Below are 17528 nucleotides of genomic sequence, written 5' to 3' on the forward strand. Positions count from 1 at the left end.
TATATATATATAGCTGTTTATATATATATATATATATATATATATATATAAACAGTCAGATTTGACATCACAGGAATAAATTACATTTTACAATAACGAACAAAAAACAGTTACTTTAAATTGAAATATTTTTACATAATATTACTGTCATGTATTTTGACCAAATAAATATAGCTTTGGTGAACAAGAGAACATTAAAAAAAATCTTTCCGACCACAAACTTTTTCAAGGTAGCGTAAGTTATTACACTTTTTACTAATTGGATGAAGTTTCCTTGTGGGGAAAAAACATGGAAACAAATTTTTGCTAAACTTTTGTAAAGAAACAATTTCAAGTCCTTTCACATACATATGACTCCTGCTACACTTCCAAGGGCAAGAATAATGCCTCAGCCACTTTTGAGCTGAAGGACACAGTTATTACTAGACGTATGATGCATTGCTCATCTGTAGCCTTTTACCTAGAGAGGTATTTTGCAGTCCCTTGTGGAGCTGTAATTCTTGTCTTCCTGGTACCTCACAGTGCAGATGGCAAATGTCATTGATCATCACAGCAGGAAAATACAGGTCAGACTCATTCATTCCAGGAGAAAGAGCTCTATGAAGCTCTCGCTTATAATCACTCGCAAAGAAATATGATCGTTCTGCATATTGTACATTTGGGTCAGGTTAAAAATTGTAACAATATTCCAAGGCACGCTTGTTGAACTGCATGCAATCGCTCTAACCTCGTGTTCTTTAATACTTTAATGGTTCATCACCAGTGTCAACATCCATTAGAATCTCAAAGAGTTTTGCATTAACAAATGGAACCTTCATGAAGTAAACCTTGAAACCCACTCAAGTACAAACAAAAAGAGCAGAGAAAGCATTAGTGAATTCACATTGAAAAGAGTGAATCAGATGAGTAAAAAGCTTTCGGTGCTCTTGTATTGAGTTGATTCACAGGGTTTTGAGTCAAGACCAGTGGTGTAATGTATCGAAGTAATAATACTTCGTTACAGTCAGTACTTAAATATTTTTCAGGAGTATCTGTACAATCTTAAAAATAAAGGTGCTTCAGGATGCCATAGAAGAACCTTTTTGTCTAAATGGTTCCATAAAGAACCTTTAACACCTGAAGAACCTTTCTGTTTCACAAAATGTTCTTTGTGGCAAAAGAAGGTTCTTCAGATTATAAGAAGGTAAGAAAGAGATGGTTCTTTAAAGAACCTTTGACTGAATTGTTCTTTGTGGAACCAAAAATGGTTCTTCTATGGCATCGCTTGAAGAACCTTTTGAAGCACCTTTATTTTTAAGAGTGTTCTTTGCTTGAGTTTTTATATTTCAGCCAATTTTTACTTTTACTCCACTCCATTTCCTAATTAAAATGTATACTTTTACTCAGATACATTTCCCCGAAGCATATTTGTTACTTACTACAAAATAGTCAGAAGTCTGAAGAACACGGACTGCAGGAAAGCGGGTTTGACGAATCAGTGGTCTGGCGCTTGCAAGCACTGTTGCCAACTAATTTTCAGGGGAAGTTGCTAAAGGAAGGTTGATTTGTTGCTACAAGTTGCTAAATGACGTTGTGATGTCATTGCGTGATGACGTCATTATGTAATCACGTCGCAAAATTGTGTCATTACATCAAATCTCAGTGCCAAATATACAAAATACAACAAAATATATTTTTATATGTTAATTTAGATTTGTTCGTAAAATAATATAAATGCATAATGCATAATATAATGGTAAAATATAAATATTTTTACATATTTTAACATTTAATTATTTTACACTTACACATTTTTGAACGATTACACGTTTTTTTATTAGATAGTAAACTAGTAAAACTACACATTCTGAACAATTATAGTTTTAAGCAAGTATGAGTCAGTATGCTACACTCTAAGAAAAGAATTCACAGGTTTTTACCTGCATTTTAAATTACGCATTGTATTTTGTGTTTGGGGTTAAAGGGTTACAATGGATAACGGATAATGTCCTGGAAAATTACTAGTAGCCTACCTTTTCCATTTTTCTAGGAATTTTTCTTACAGTGCCTAACTCATCAACAATCACAGGTACAACAACGTGTATCATAAATGAACAATTATTAAATTATTATTATTATCAAATTGAACAATTGCAAATAGCAATAACTTAATTCATGTGATGTGTGTACTGCTAGGCATCTTTGGTTTCCTCTTTTTGGGAAATTTAGATGGAAAATGTGTGCCTTTTTATTGTTTGAGTCACTTATCAAAAGTTGCTAAAAGTAGCCAAATAAAATGTAAAAATAGCTACATTTGTTGCTAGGTGCTTTTGGAAGAAAAAGTAGCTAGGGTAGTCTGAAAAGTTGCTAAATTTAGCAACAAAATTGCTAAGTTGGCAACACTGCTTGCAAGTTAAGACTCCTAAAAACACATTTGCTCATGTGCAAACAAGTGCACGCACAACCGCGGATGATTAATTTTCCATTCAAGTTGAGTCTGGGGTGTGCGATACAGCATCGTCTGCGATAATATGGTAAGTGTTGTTGTAATGATGTGCAATCTGACATTATCAAGTAGGCTATATCACCAAATCACACACACAGTGCACGCACGTTGATTTATTAGTCTATTAAAACTCAAAATTCCAGGCATTATAAATTGTAGACGGCAAAAATGCGTCTGTATGCTTTTTATATTTCTATAATTTAATATAGTTAACTTAATCTATATCACACAAAGAGTACCGTTTTTCTGCAGATATCAGCATGAACACATTTAATAATCCGTTTATACATGTTCAGAAAAGCAATAAGTGACTTACATTTTAGACATAATATTGCTTGTTTTTGCTCAATTTTGCAAACGAAAATAGTTCCAAACAAAGATCACAGCACTGTTTTGTGTCTCTGAGCAGTGGACGGTGTTTACTTATTGAATGAATCAGCTTGAATAAATGATTCAGTGATTTACTCATTAACACAATCAAATGTTTTGTTTCTGAAAGAATCAGCCGTTTGAATGAATCGGTTGAATCTCAATGACTCACTCATTAACAGTCACTTGATGCCACCTACTGGCGGTTTTAATTTCACATTTCGACTATTTTTTCATGGTTTAAATTATTTCAAATATCAGTATTCAACCTTTTATGTTAAAAACAAAACATTAGGCCTATTTATACATCTGTAACTGCAGTTTAAATGCATCCATGTCCCATCTGAGATACATAAACTGTGTAAATACATCTAAATGCTATTTCAGATGCAGATTCCAGAAATGTTTTCTTGTGTTGGAATGAAAGACAATAAGTACAGGATGAAGTGCTTCTTATTCTTACCCACAAATACAAAATGGAAGAAAGAGTTAAAACTGAACACAATCTTGCTACTCAAACTGTGTATGAACATTTTTATATACAGTATATATTTATTTGCTTCTTTTCAATCTTGCATTTACTTGTACTTTTACTTTCAATACTTAAGTACATTTAAGATTTAAAAAAATACGTTTTTGTACTTGAGTACAATAAATATCATATACTTTAAGACTTTTACTCAAGTAATATTCTAAACGGTGACTTCAACTTCTACCAAAGTCATTTTCTGGTAAGATATCTGTACTTTTACTTGAGTATGGCTTTCAGGTACTTTATACACCACTGGTCAAGACCTGCCTTTTTCTATCTTAGTTTTAGTTGTAAATAAATAGACAACATGACAAAAGAATTCAATGAAAGATTGATTTTAATGAATACTTCAAGTGTAATGTAGACTGGGCAATCAGGGTTGGGTGCTGTAGGAAGTCTCATGATGAAGAAGCGGCTGGGCTTCATTTGTTATGACAGATGCATCTTTGGCACGCAGCTCGATTTCTGTGAAGGAGAGATAATTCATATCTGCCGTCTGAAGACACACAAAAAGAGAAAAAGAGACATTTATTATAATTGGCAATGACACCTAAATACATATTCTCTTATATCAGATTATATATAATCGGACACAATAATCTTAAAATTACACTTCAAACTGTCACTCTGCTGTTTTAAGAGGGATGTGCTGACCTGTCATTTTTCATTTCCTTCATAAACAGAAACCTTTACTGGAAAACTAGTAGGCCTACATGTGAATAAATTGAGGACAAAATATAATTCTTATGAAAATTAGTTTTTATGAAAAGTGCAAATTTGATTTTTCCAGGAGGATGGCTAGTTGCATAAACATAGCCACTATGTTGAAGTTCACCCTGTGACTCACCCTCAAGACATTCACAATGTAGATGAGTTTGTTTCTTCATCGTAACAGATTTAGAGAAATTTGTCACTACTTTACAGTGAATGGATCCCATTAGAATGAGCATATAGAACAGCTGATAAAGTAGCTGACTTCACTACTTCAGTCCATCAATGAATGCCTTGTGAAGCGAAAAGCTGTGCTTTTAATAAACAAATCTATCATTAAGCTGTTTAAAATACAAGTCCTCTATTCATAATACTGCTTTAATCAGTTCTCTCATCTGAATCAGAAGAGATCTTGAAGATTGTGATTTGCAGATCAAGCATCATTTATTAGCAAAAACAGTCCAAAACCAGACAATATTTTGATGGATTTTAATGTGAGAGGACAACAGAGTTTAAAGTTTTCACTGGAGGAAACATTATTATAGATTATGGACTTGTATTTTGTCCAAAAACGATGGTTTTAATTTAAGACATCTTAATGATGCATCACACGCTTGAGGTATTCAGCCAATCACAACGCACTGGATAGCTGGCCAATCACAGCACACCTCGCTTTTCAGAACGATGAGCTTTGTAAAAATCGACACGTTTCAGAAAGGCGGGGCATAGAGGAGCAACAATAATGTACAGTATGTGGAAAATAATGTGTTTTTTTAACCTTAAACCGCATAAACACATTTAATTACACCAAATACACAAAATAATCCAAACTCCTTTAAGAATTATAGTCTGACCAACTAGCAATAAATCAATTTGGCTCGATATTCTGTTAAAGCTGCAGTCCGTAACTTTTTTGTGTTCAAAATTTACAAAATGTATATAATAATCGAGTACACACCATGAATCCATTTTCCAAACCGTGTATTTGGCTTGTCCTTAATCACTACGGTACACCTATAATAAGTGTTTATATGCGGATTATTTTAGACTGGTTCGGGTAGGTACCGCTGCGGAGTAGCCCAGTACCTGCGTGATTCGCCATAGACATAAACAGAGAGAAGTAGCTCCAGCTACAATGTTCTTCCGCAAGACGCACGCAGTTCTGTTTATTAACCGCTAGAGCGCCAAAAGTTATGGACTGCAGCTTTAAATTTAATATTCCAACAATTATTTCAGCAAATTACGATAAGGTAATAAAAAACACTATTAAAAACTATTTCATCTATCTTTTAAGACTACATTGAATCATCCTAGTGGACAGAAATGGTTTCATAACTGCATCACCTCTAATAAAGTATTTAACTCATAACTTCACAACCACCAACTTCACAAGAAAGAAACACTGACTCATTGCTTGAATAATAATGTTAGAGAATACAGATTAACAAAAATAATCCTCTAACAAAGGTTGTTTCATTAAATAGCCTACTTTCTGGTCTATGTCAACCTCTAGTGGACAAACTATGTTACACTTAAAAGCAGTTCCACAAAATGCTTAAATACATAATAAGCAAGTTCACATTATTGTGTGTTCTTGTTCTCTTTTCTGATCTGAATCACTCACCAGAGCCTTAGACATGAGGGATTGCTGCCGTGGACGACACACTGACACAGAGATGAATATGAGAGTAGCAACTATCACTGCAGCACAGGGCAAAATGAAGATGAGACTCACAGCTAGGAGGAAAGCATATATACACGTGAAAAAGAGCAAACAAAGATGAGTGGGAAATGGCACTGCATAACCATGTCACAGCCTAATATTTGATGTGAAATTTCTTTTACTGTACATAAGCAGGAGCACTTGTGCTTTTAGGGGGCACACATTTATCTTAACCAATTTTCTGGATTATTGGAAGTAATTTTGCAAGGTGATGTATCACTATTCAATCACATAGCCTAGGTCTAAGTTTAAAAAGATTAAGTTAATTTGTTATTTAAGTGAATTTTATTTTAAGTGAATACAAGTAGGCTTATATTTATGGTAACACACATTTGGAGTAATTTCTTTTGCTCAGAGTTTAAAGGGTATTGCATAATAAATAACAATTTTCATCACTATCACCACAGGACAAACCGCACATTACATTTTCGAGCAACACGCCGTGGCATTGTTTAGTTCCTGTATGAATCAGTATTTTGAACGAATCTGTTGAATAATGATTCAATGAGTCGCTCATTAAGACAGTCACTTGTCACCACCTATACGGGATTAACGAAGTAGTATAAAAGACACTAAAGAGAAACACATAAAACTCACACAGTCTGTCTAAAACTTGAAAAGACCCAGTGCTGTTGGACTGTCTCCACACTTCTGGAATGCTGCTCGACCAATCAAATTTGAGGACTGGAACTAGCATGTTGTATGAAGGAGTTTATGTTGTTTCTAATGTTTTTGTTGTTGTTTTTTTGCAACCTGTGAGAAGCCATAATGAAGTCAAAATGCTATACTGTTGGGTAATTCAGACTTCTCTGCTGAGGCTGAATGAATCATGAATAATCAGTGGCCTAAAGCTATACAATAATGTTTTTTTAATCCAAATATGTTCAGGCAAAATATCCTGATGCAAGCAGTGATTTTTAATGGCCATGTTCATTTACATGGATAATCTTTCCATGCATCACTGCATATGTCCCCATACATATGTCCACATTCACTTGTATCACTTTCATTGAATGCAAAGGAACAGCTTTTGAAATTATGCTAAATATCACATTTTGCATTCCACAAAAGAAAAGTCATTGGAACAACATGACAGTGAGTACATGATGACATAATTTTCATTTTTTGTGCCATTTTAGGTTCCAATTAACATGAAGAATATGATACTTTATAGGCTAAACAAGGATTTCCACTAATACAGGAAACACTTCAAAGTTACTCTTCCAGTGGACTGAAGAAAGATAAATAGTTTGAGATCAAGTATTATACTTACGGCTACTCTGCACATAGATGTTGTAGGATGTCTGGAGGTTGCTGATATTGTTTCTTACACTCAGATCTAAGCAATGCGGTCCTACTGATCTGAAGGTGTAGTTCAGATTGAATATGTTCCCGTAGAGCCTGACTAAATTACAGGAAGTTGGACTGGGTGTGTAGCATTCAGACAAAACTCTCCAGCACAGCCAAACTACACTGTAAAAATCGACACACACTACACACTTCACTACACACATCACATGCAATAGAAAAATAATAAAAAGTCAAGTCTGTTGACTTTTTACAGGATGCTGGAGAATGAAAGACTATATGATAAAAATAATAGACCTCCCAAGTCCCAAATAATTTTTTTACTTTCTTGAAATGCATTTACCTTCCTCCAACATGAAAGGACAGACTGCTGCTCTGGTCGACGTTATAAATTAAAGCGCCTCTCAATTCAATGGTCTTTATGGCATCTACAAAACAAAAGAATCTTTGACATGTTATCACCACTGGTACTAGCTATAAAGAGTCAGTTAAGAAAGATAATGATTCTGCACCCACCTAACACAGTCAAATCTATAGAGTACAGGCCAGTCCATCTGGAATTTTGGGGTGTATTGGCTTCAATGCTCAGTTGAAATGTGTAGTTCCCTGAGGACGTGTAGTGACATTTCACAAAAGGCTCTGGGCCTTTACGCACTTCCCTAAAAAAACAATGTCAACTGTAAAGAAAAGCTTTTTAATGATAAACATTTAGTTGATTGAAATTTATGTATTTATTCGCATAACAATCACCCATTGTCCCATGCGTATGTGAAAGTGAGTGCAGGGTATGTCTCGGGTCAAAGTGCTCAAATGAAACCAGGGTGGGTATGTAAGATGCCAACTTTCCACTATCCCGCAAGTATGTTGAATTATCTTCCATTTGATGGAAAATAATCCTTCCTTTGATATTTCCTATAGTGAAATAGAAACAATGTAACCACTAAGTAACCAACCAAGTCAAAAGACAGGAGGACTAGACAGCTTACCAGATAACTGATGGGATAACTCGTCGGGTATCCCAAAAGTAAGAGAGGAAATCAGTGAGAGAACGAGAACACTCCAGATTCTGATGGAAATCAATTTGCAGCTTGAAATATAAACATTCAACATGAATATTAAAGCTGAAGACTAAACGATTAGTCATAATAGAAAAACATATGTTTATGTCTATTAATTAGAACTATACATACCCGTTCATGTGGACTCGTCAGAATTGATTTCTAAATGTGTACAGACGACAGCTTGTGACTTGTGAAAGTATGACTGAGTCAAGCTTGAATGTCTTTCATGCTGTTTTGTAAAGGCTTGAAATCATATCCACGTGTTGAATCCTTATGCTCATCTGAATAATGATGTGTGCTGTGATGCCGAAGAAAACATAATTCATGCAGAAACATGACTAATTCACAAGCTCATTCCTTTACAGGTTTCTGGATAGATTTTAGAGGATGCAAAAGTCTCTACATATTAATTAATTACATTTATATAGCGCTTTTCTAGGCACTCAAAGCACTTTACATTGTCAGGGGGTATCTCCTCATCCACCTCCAGTGTGCAGCATCCACCTGGATGATGCGACGGCATCCATAGTGCGCCAGAACGCCCACCACACACCAGCTTATTGGTGGAGAGGAGACAGAGTGATGAAGCCAATCAGTAGATATGGGGATTGTTAGGAGGCCATGATGATCAGAGGCCAATGGGCAAACCTCTACTCTTTTCGAAAGACATCCTAGGGATTTTTAATGACCACAGAGAGTTTAATGTCGGTTTAATGTCTCATCCGAAGGACGGTGCTTTTTGACAGTATAGTGTCTCCGTCACTACACTGGGGCGTTAGGACCCACACCCCCTGCTTTGTCATTAAGGTACCTAAGTTGTGCAATAGAGGCATGAGTGCATTTTAAAGTGCTTCAGTTGGGTTTCTGGGTTGAGTTAAGGAACCAGTTTGTGCTGAACTGTTTCTGTTATTGCATACCTGTTCATTGTTTTGCCAAGGGTGTGTTCTTGGGAACTAGCCAAGGAACTGCCCAGAATTACATTACAGAAGGGCATTTCAATAGAGACACAAAGGGCCACAGGACTTTGATCTCATAGGCAATATAATTAGAATTATAAGTCAATGATTAATCAAGGGTATTTTTAGCTACAGTAGAGGTATTTTTAGAAAGTGTGTTGTACATTTTTTTGCAGGGACAATAAAATGTGATTTACCTATAATGGGGAAATATGTGCACTTTTAAAATGTAGAAACAGGGACAGTTCAAAAATTAAAATGATGTCATCATTTACTTATCATCATATTTCCAAAGCTGGAGGATATTTTGAAGAATGTTTTAAGTGTTGTCCATTCAGTGGAAGTCGATGGGGTCCAAAACAACATTGCGATACCACTGACTTGATTGTATAGACAAAAAACTAAAGCATTATAGAAAATATCTTCCCTGGGGTGGGCGCATTAATCTGAGTCAGTTTCGAAGTTTCATTCAGCAGCAGTAAGCTGCTCTCCCTGTAACTTAAAATTATGAGCTTTGTTTCCTGCTCTTCCAGAATGTGATGGAACAGTTTAACCCAGGACTGCGGAATCTGGTTAACCTGGGGAAGAGCTACGAGAAAGCAGTGACGGGTAATCAAATCAGTTCATTTACAAAATAATAAATATACATAACCCTACATTGTTGCATAAAATATCCCATAAAAGCTCAATAAACCTAAAACTCTGACAAAGAAAAGAACAATATTTCTCTCAAAATGTCTGGAATACAGGCAGTCTGGCTACCAGTTCCTGTTAATCAATATGAGTTATTTACTCTCTCATAGCAATGACCTATGCTGGAAAGGTATATTTCGATGCAGTCTCGAAGATTGGGGAAAATGCTGCCGTATCGCCTGTTTCTAGGGAGCTGGGTGAGTATTAATCTATAAACCATTGCCCAGAGGTCCTAATCTGGCCTTCGCTGATATAGATGTGCTCTGTTAACATTTCCTAGCAGATGATTCATTGTACACAACATGTCTTGGAATATGCTGTGCCAGTTATTTCCTCATTTTCTCAGATAGAGTTCCACATTTGCATCTGCTTGAAGCCCCAGACAGGTTTGGTTCTTGTTGACTTTTTGTGACTCAGCATCAGTTTGATTCATATCGTCTGGAAATAATGACCACGCTTTACTGTGATTTATAAACCGCCATCTGTTTCATGGCAACATTTCATACTCGCCACCGCAGATCCGGTGAAAGAAAATTATACCTTTTTTTTTTTTGTGCAAATTACAAAGATTAATGGCTTTGCCTTCACATTAATCTGTTAATTTACCCAAAAGTGGTATACGTCGTTCTTAGTACAAATACATTTTACTTACTGTAATTGAGCTTTTGCTTTCCAGTGAAGTGTTCTTTTGTGATTTACTGAGCTTCACTGGCTTTATCGTTCCTAGTTTTTCCTGGAATCCCTTTCAGGCAGCTCAAATGACCACAGACCGCCAGCAAACACACAAAGTATACAGTGACTCTGTGAGACTTTGTCTACAAAACTTTCCACCTCTGATCCCATTGAGAAAAGCATCACAGCTCGAATGTTCCAGTGGAACATGCAAATTCAAAGTGCTTGCCATCGATATTCACATTTAGTTTAGTCATAAGACCATGCATTATATCACCATCTTATGCTGTACCTTTCTAATGCTGTAGTGATTACTGGTGCAAACCTTATCTGCAAATTTTCATAATGACCTCTAAGAGTATTATGACAACGTATTCCGTATATAAGGAATGCATAGCTTATGATTGCTTGTGACACTTGATTGACACAAGGTCTTGATTAAGTGAGCATTGTGTCAACATTAACAGACCTGAAAGAAAGTTCTGGAAGAGTTACAAATAAATGTTGGTTAACACAATTTGAACTTGGTAGTAATTAATATGAACTGCAGACTGCATGTCTGGGCCAAATGTCTCATCAAATGATACTACATAATGAATTACCATTGTAACTCTCCATTTAGTTCTTAAAGTGATTTCTCTAGGGACTTTAAACATTCAGTCGGAGATGTATGACTGGAATGTAAGAAGTGCTCAGTTTAGTCACCACCCTTTTTCCTTTGCTGACACGCTCTTCTAAAATTAAGACCACGAACATTCACATGTACGTGTACTTTTATTTTAACGAAACAAGTTCCTTAATGTCAAGGTGTTTGACATATTATGGTGGAATTGCTTTTGACAGACATATCTTACAGCACAAACAGCAACCAGAATGTGGTTTGTAGGAACATGGCGAATTTCTCAGAGACCGTTTTATTTAGGTGCTTGATGATATGAAGTGAACAATGTCCTTTGGTGGGAATGTGGCTGTTTATCATCCCATTAGAGCATTTTACAGGTGATTTTTTGTTGTTGTTGTTGTTAAGATATTTACAACAGTAAATTGGTTGGCAGTTGAGCACCGCTGACACACATTAATGCTTTTTAAACTCCTTCAGCCTTCCCAGCAATCATTAAGGCAATAAATCAGTGTATATATATTTTTTTCCTCAAATAATTGTATTACTCTTTCCTTATTTATAGTTTTCACTGAATGACTCTAAGTAGTTTTCATCTAAACCCTAGGAAAGCACTTTGACATTAGAAGACAACAAACACAACCAGTTGCCCACACTGAAAAAAAAAACCTGTTGAATTAACATAACAAAAATATGTACATCGGTTGCACATATTAAAGTTATATTTACTCAACATGATTTTTATATGTTAAGGCTACATAATTTATGTTTGCTAAATGAACATGATTTAAATATGTTAAAGCTATATAAATTGTTTGTTAAATGAACATGATTTAGATATGTTAAAGCTACATAATTTATGTTTGTTAAACAAATGTGATTTTAATGTCTTTCATTTTTTATATGCAGTGGTTTCTCAATAAATAAAACTAACCTGGTTAGTTCTAGTTTTAGAATACTGTAAGCTGGCTTTTATAAATAAATGTATTTTGTACATCTACTAGTCTTAGCTACAACATTAATACAATACAGTTTTTTAAAAAAAGTAGCAAGACAAGCAAAAACATTTCTTGAATCAATTCACTGTATTTTTAACAGTACAATACATTTTTTCACACAGTATGTGCTACAGAAACTTTGTTAAGATAAACAAATTGCTTAAATTCCATGAATGACTACGAACATCGACAGCATATCCATTAGACAATTCAAAGAGAGTAAAATTCAATAAAACAAACATTAAGTAAAAGACAAGACACCATCAAACAGGTGTTGTGGTAAAAGTTTAACAATTAACAAAACTAAACTCCCAATATATGCTTCAATGCGGGATATAAAGTCGTGAGAGATGCATAATATTGTCGTGAGTTTAATACGTTTTAAAAATATATAGCATAGGATTAATTGTTTACATCAAGACTAGCAATGTGCGCTAGTGTTACGGGGCTGACGAGACGTGAGACGTGCGGATCCATATGCAAGCTTTATTGAAACGAAGACAGAGACGTGGTCATGAAACAGGCATGGGTCAGATGAGGGCAAACAGGTATATGGTGGGCAAAACACAAGAATAGTTAGCTATTTAAGTCATCTGGTGATTTTTCTTTCATATCGCAATATATATATATAAAATCGCAGAAAAACAAAATATCATAATGTCAGCTTTTTCCAATATCGTGCAGCCCTATTTCTTACAGTATTGCAATATATTGTATCATAACCCCTGTATTGTGATATGTATCGTATTTCCAGATTCTTTGTAATTTACTGCCCTATTCACAACATGGCGGAATATTTCCGCCTTCTAACTAAAAGGCCAATCATCGCGTTACTGTAGCTGAAGCTAGAGCTCCGGTTGCTATAGAAACGGTGTCCTGAGTCGCGCGCTTTTTTCGTATTGGCTGGGCCGACCTGAAGCTTTTTATAACGTCATTTGAGCACAAGATACAACACCTATAAGACAATTCATGTAAGATTTTGTTGCGGATTTGAAATATGTTATTTAAATGTGAGTGTGGCAAGCATTTTATGAGATTTTAACGTTCTGTAACATACCCTCCCCCACCCCAAATAAATCGGGCACCAATCACTCCCTGACAGGATTTTCCCATTTGTTGCAATTAAGACCACCGAGTGAATGATGCATCTTGAAATGGAAAGTCTGCAAAATAACGAGTATTTTCTTTGTGATCAAATTTATAAAGGTATAACTTACAGCTCAGCCAGAAGGCATTTTAACGTTTTGTAAGTAACATCCCTCCCCCACCCCACATTAGTTGGCGCCACCAGACACTCCCTGACACGAATTAGTCGTAATACATGGGGGAAAATATGCCTGAAGGATTGTACACAATTTGCAAAAAATGTATGAACGTCATGGTATTAAACAGGGGTTCTGTTATGGCTAACCACATTAAACATTAGCACTAACTTTGCCTTTCCGTCGGGTTGCTCGATAAAATAAGCACAGAAAAACGTTACCTCCGGGAAAATACGTTCAAATGGATTACTAATTGTTTCTCAATGGCATTTCAGTTCAAAGTTTTAATTACCTTCACACTGTAGCGATCCACTGCGAAAACGTCCAGCTTCCAACGTCCAAAGCTAGAGTGAAAATGGCGGACTGTCCAGCAGTTAATTGGTTTTCCTTCGCGCGTTCACAGGGGGCGGAGTTTCCAGAGAAAACATGACTAATTTCTAACATTTCAACATGATTAATTCTAAAAGATTGAACATCCTTTAACATTAAATGAATGGCACAAGACTAAAATATGTTTAGATGAGAAACATAAATGAATCATGTAGGAAATACGAAAGGCATTTTTGCAAATTCAACAATCCCCCCATTGCCATTTCTTCAGTGCATAAAGTAGATGTTAATTAAAGTTGGGCTGTAAAAAATAGCGATAGATCTTTTCTTTCATACTATTGATCTTGGTTCAGTCTACCAGTTGTTAATTGAACCAATTATAAGTTAAAAAAGAATCATAAGCATGGATGAATCATTCGCAATAAGATCTAACATAAATTCAGAAAATAGATAGGGTAAGTTTCCTCGTGTTAAAAGCACAAGACCCTAATATTACCAGGTAATGCATTTGAAATGGTAACATTTGTTAAACTTTATTCGTAGAATGTGTGAATGTGTTGAATTTAAAGCCAACGTAAAATCAAAATTGACCTTGTTTATTTTATTAATGCATAAAACTGCTCTTATTGTGGTCAAATCATCAGTGCACATGATTTCATAGAAAAACAAATCCTTGAACTTGTACTCTTAAAGCAAAATGTTATTATTTGCTATTCCAGTTTGAAACAACTTTTCTTTTCTGCTGATGTCACTTTGCCTGTGTAGGTTTTTGGGTAATGTTAAAGGGGTCATAGGATGCTACATGCACAGTATGTGTATACAACCATCCTATAATGATAAAAATCCACCCAGTGTTTTTTTTTTTTAATCTGGTTAAATGTTTTCCCCTTTCTCAAATCAAGCCGATCTCAGATGCCTGTGTGTGTGACGTCACACAGACAGGTCACTCCCACAATAGTTTGATTGACAGTAGCGTTTCAGCACAGACTGAACTGGTGTCTTATCTTAGACCCGCCCTGAGTGAGCTGTCATTAGTCCGCCATTGTTTCACCGCCGGAGCAGATGTAGACAAGAATGACTCCTAAGCGATTGAGGTGTTCTGTTGTTGGATGTAATAATGAGCATAGCAGTCATCATTTACTCCAGACATCTGAACTCGCAGTGGATTACATTGTTTCTGAAGGGAATTCGCCCCCAATCTACATTAATGCGTCTATGTTCGCACGAGTCATTCATGGTCCAGCCTCATCTACGGAAGAAGTGAGTATAATGTTTTGTAATGAATCTTTGCAAATCGCCTTTCCTAATAATGTTTCACGATGAATGCGGCTGAAGTAAACAGTCCCTCAGAGAGCAGCTTGGAAGAGAGGGGCGGGGTCAGCAGAGCTCATTATCATTTAAAGGAAAATGCTACAAAAACGGCTTGATCTGAAAAGAGCTGTTTTTGACAGGGGAAAAAAGGGATTTTTTTACACTACCATTGAGAAATTTTAACCAAACTATGTTACAGACTTTTCATTAAGACCCTAAAGAATCGTATCAACTTGTGGAAAATGGGCATCCTATGACCCCTTTAACTAATTACAAATTAGCCATTTGAACAATATTTTAGCAAATTTGTATTCTGTCCATTCTTAAATGTCATGGTATTTTTAAATCATTGAATATCCGTTTTACTTACAGAAGTGTCAGATTATGAAAGTAAAATGGATTGCAAACAGCAATTCATGTTGGCATTGACACTAGCTAGCATTTCCTCCATTTGAGGTTGTACATATTTCTTTGCAAAATTTTCTTTACATTTTTCCCCTTGGAGGTGTCTGTGTTAGGACAGAAGATTTCTCATGCATGTGGCGTTCACAGATCACAGTGACATGCAAATCCCCAAGCCTGTTCTTTTATACCCGAGGCGTTCTAATTGTACTTTAAAAACACATTTCACTGAGAGTGCACTGTACTTTTTATATTATCCAAATAAATGTAGGTGTACTTGAATGACATATCATGGGAATACTGTGATTCACACAGTAATTTCAGTTGTTGTTGTAGCTTGGATTTATTGTCAGAAAGCAGGTCTCAGGTCTCTTGTGTAATATTATCTTGTCATTGAAAGCATCGCCTGTCATGTCCAGGAAACGTTCTTCCTTGTCATAGGAATTATTAATCTGATACACTGCAATTATGTTTGTAATGTTTTGGTGTGCTGTTTTAGGTTGCAAAAATGTTACCTTCCAAAAATAAAACAATCTCAGCTGTTACAGAGTCTCTCTGATGTCACTCTCTCAATATTTATTGTCAAAGATAATATAAAAAGAACATAATATGGCACACAAACACATAATTCAGTTTCTGGCAGGTACATTTGCACATTGATATTTCCTTCATTAAATGTTTTTTTTTTTTTTTTATTACAGTAAATGCATTTCAAACTATCATAATCATAAAGAACAGAACACATGCAACAAAACTATGACTTTTCAGCTACTCCTTGATTTTAAATAATCTATTGTAACCAACAGACTACTGTAAATCATCTGAAATAAACATCAAACATCATTCGCATCTCATTTATTCTGTAATCTGGCATATTTGTGAAATGGGATATTCAAAGTGGAGAATTGTTGGATGGGAAACTGCCACCCTTGTTTTTTTCCCCTGATCCAACCAAAGAGATTCATTAAGCAGAGTAAAAAGGAATAATGTGCACTGATGAATTATGTGCAAGTTTGAACATGAATGTGCATTATGTGAACTATAATTTGCATACCAGTTTTTCATTTGGCTTTTATACAATCAAAAGTTGATTTTACTGATACTTATTCATCTGCATTTGTAGGCACTACTGATAATCCATTTAGGCTTTCCATAATCCATTGGCAGGGATGCCCTGTAACCTTTGTAAGGTTGTGCATCTCTAGGGGTTGTGAAAACACAGAGCAGGTGCTGATACTCTCAGTACAAAGATGGCATTTACTGACCCACTCTGCTGATCTTGCCATGCTAATGATGCTGTCAAAACTGCTGGATGAGTGATAATGCTACAGCTCACCTCTGCTTGTTTGCTGTAAAGTTTGTTTTTATGAGCAGCACTAATGGAGCCCCAGCTAGATGAAATGACGCCGATCATACAGAGTAGGAGAAATGCACGAAAAACCTATAGTCATAAGGGTGTCGTGTACAGAGATGTTCAACAAGTACAAAGTACAACTTCATACCTTTCAGAAGGCAACTTTGAACTGTTTTTCCAGTCGAGATGGAAACAAAACTAGAAAAAAAATATATAAATATCAGTAATGTAGCAATAAGGTTTAATTTTTTCTTCTCAGGAGTGGTGTTAATGGAGATTTCAGAAGTGCATAAGAAAGCCCAACTGGAGCTGGAGGAGACTGTAAGTATGCAATATGGTTTAAGATATTGATGCATCACTTTTTTCCCTCATATTCCTCTCTAACTCCAGAAGAAGCTGTATATATTTATAGGTATTCAGTATGTTCCTGGATAATAATTGTAGTTTTAATATCCTTGGTTCTTTATGTAATTTGTTACCTTCTCGAGTATCAGTAACACCTTGGAGCCTTTTGTGATTTTTTTTTTTTTTTTTTTTTTTTTCAATATGGTTTAAGATATTGATGCATCACTTTTTTCCCTCATATTCCTCTCTAACTCCAGAAGAAGCTGTATATATTTATAGGTATTCAGTATGTTCCTGGATAATAATTGTAGTTTTAATATCCTTGGTTCTTTATGTAATTTGTTACCTTCTCGAGTATCAGTAACACCTTGGAGCCTTTTGTGATTTTTTTTTTTTT

General features: G+C 35.4%; 1 protein-coding gene and 1 pseudogene across 2 annotated transcripts in view; one reads left to right on the top strand and one right to left on the bottom strand.

The window, feature by feature from the left end:
• Positions 1 to 3757: 3757 nt before the first annotated feature.
• On the bottom strand, positions 3758 to 8326 carry LOC107584187 (transmembrane protein 130-like; annotated as a pseudogene).
• Positions 8327 to 9682: 1356 nt separating this feature from the next.
• LOC107584125 (brain-specific angiogenesis inhibitor 1-associated protein 2-like protein 1) overlaps positions 9683 to 17528 on the top strand; it is a 35252-nt gene continuing 27406 nt past the window's right edge. For both annotated transcript variants that reach the window (XM_016270588.1, XM_016270589.1), the window contains exons 1-3: positions 9683 to 9754; positions 9949 to 10035; positions 17046 to 17107. In XM_016270588.1, coding sequence (XP_016126074.1) covers positions 9685 to 9754; positions 9949 to 10035; positions 17046 to 17107 — 219 coding nt within the window. In that variant the 5' untranslated portion in view covers positions 9683 to 9684. The remainder of the gene's footprint in view (positions 9755 to 9948; positions 10036 to 17045; positions 17108 to 17528) is intronic.

Source organism: Sinocyclocheilus grahami, unplaced genomic scaffold, assembly GCF_001515645.1.
Source record: "Sinocyclocheilus grahami isolate Dianchi unplaced genomic scaffold, SAMN03320097.WGS_v1.1 scaffold57.1, whole genome shotgun sequence".
In the NCBI taxonomy this organism is placed as follows: Eukaryota; Metazoa; Chordata; class Actinopteri; order Cypriniformes; family Cyprinidae; genus Sinocyclocheilus; species Sinocyclocheilus grahami.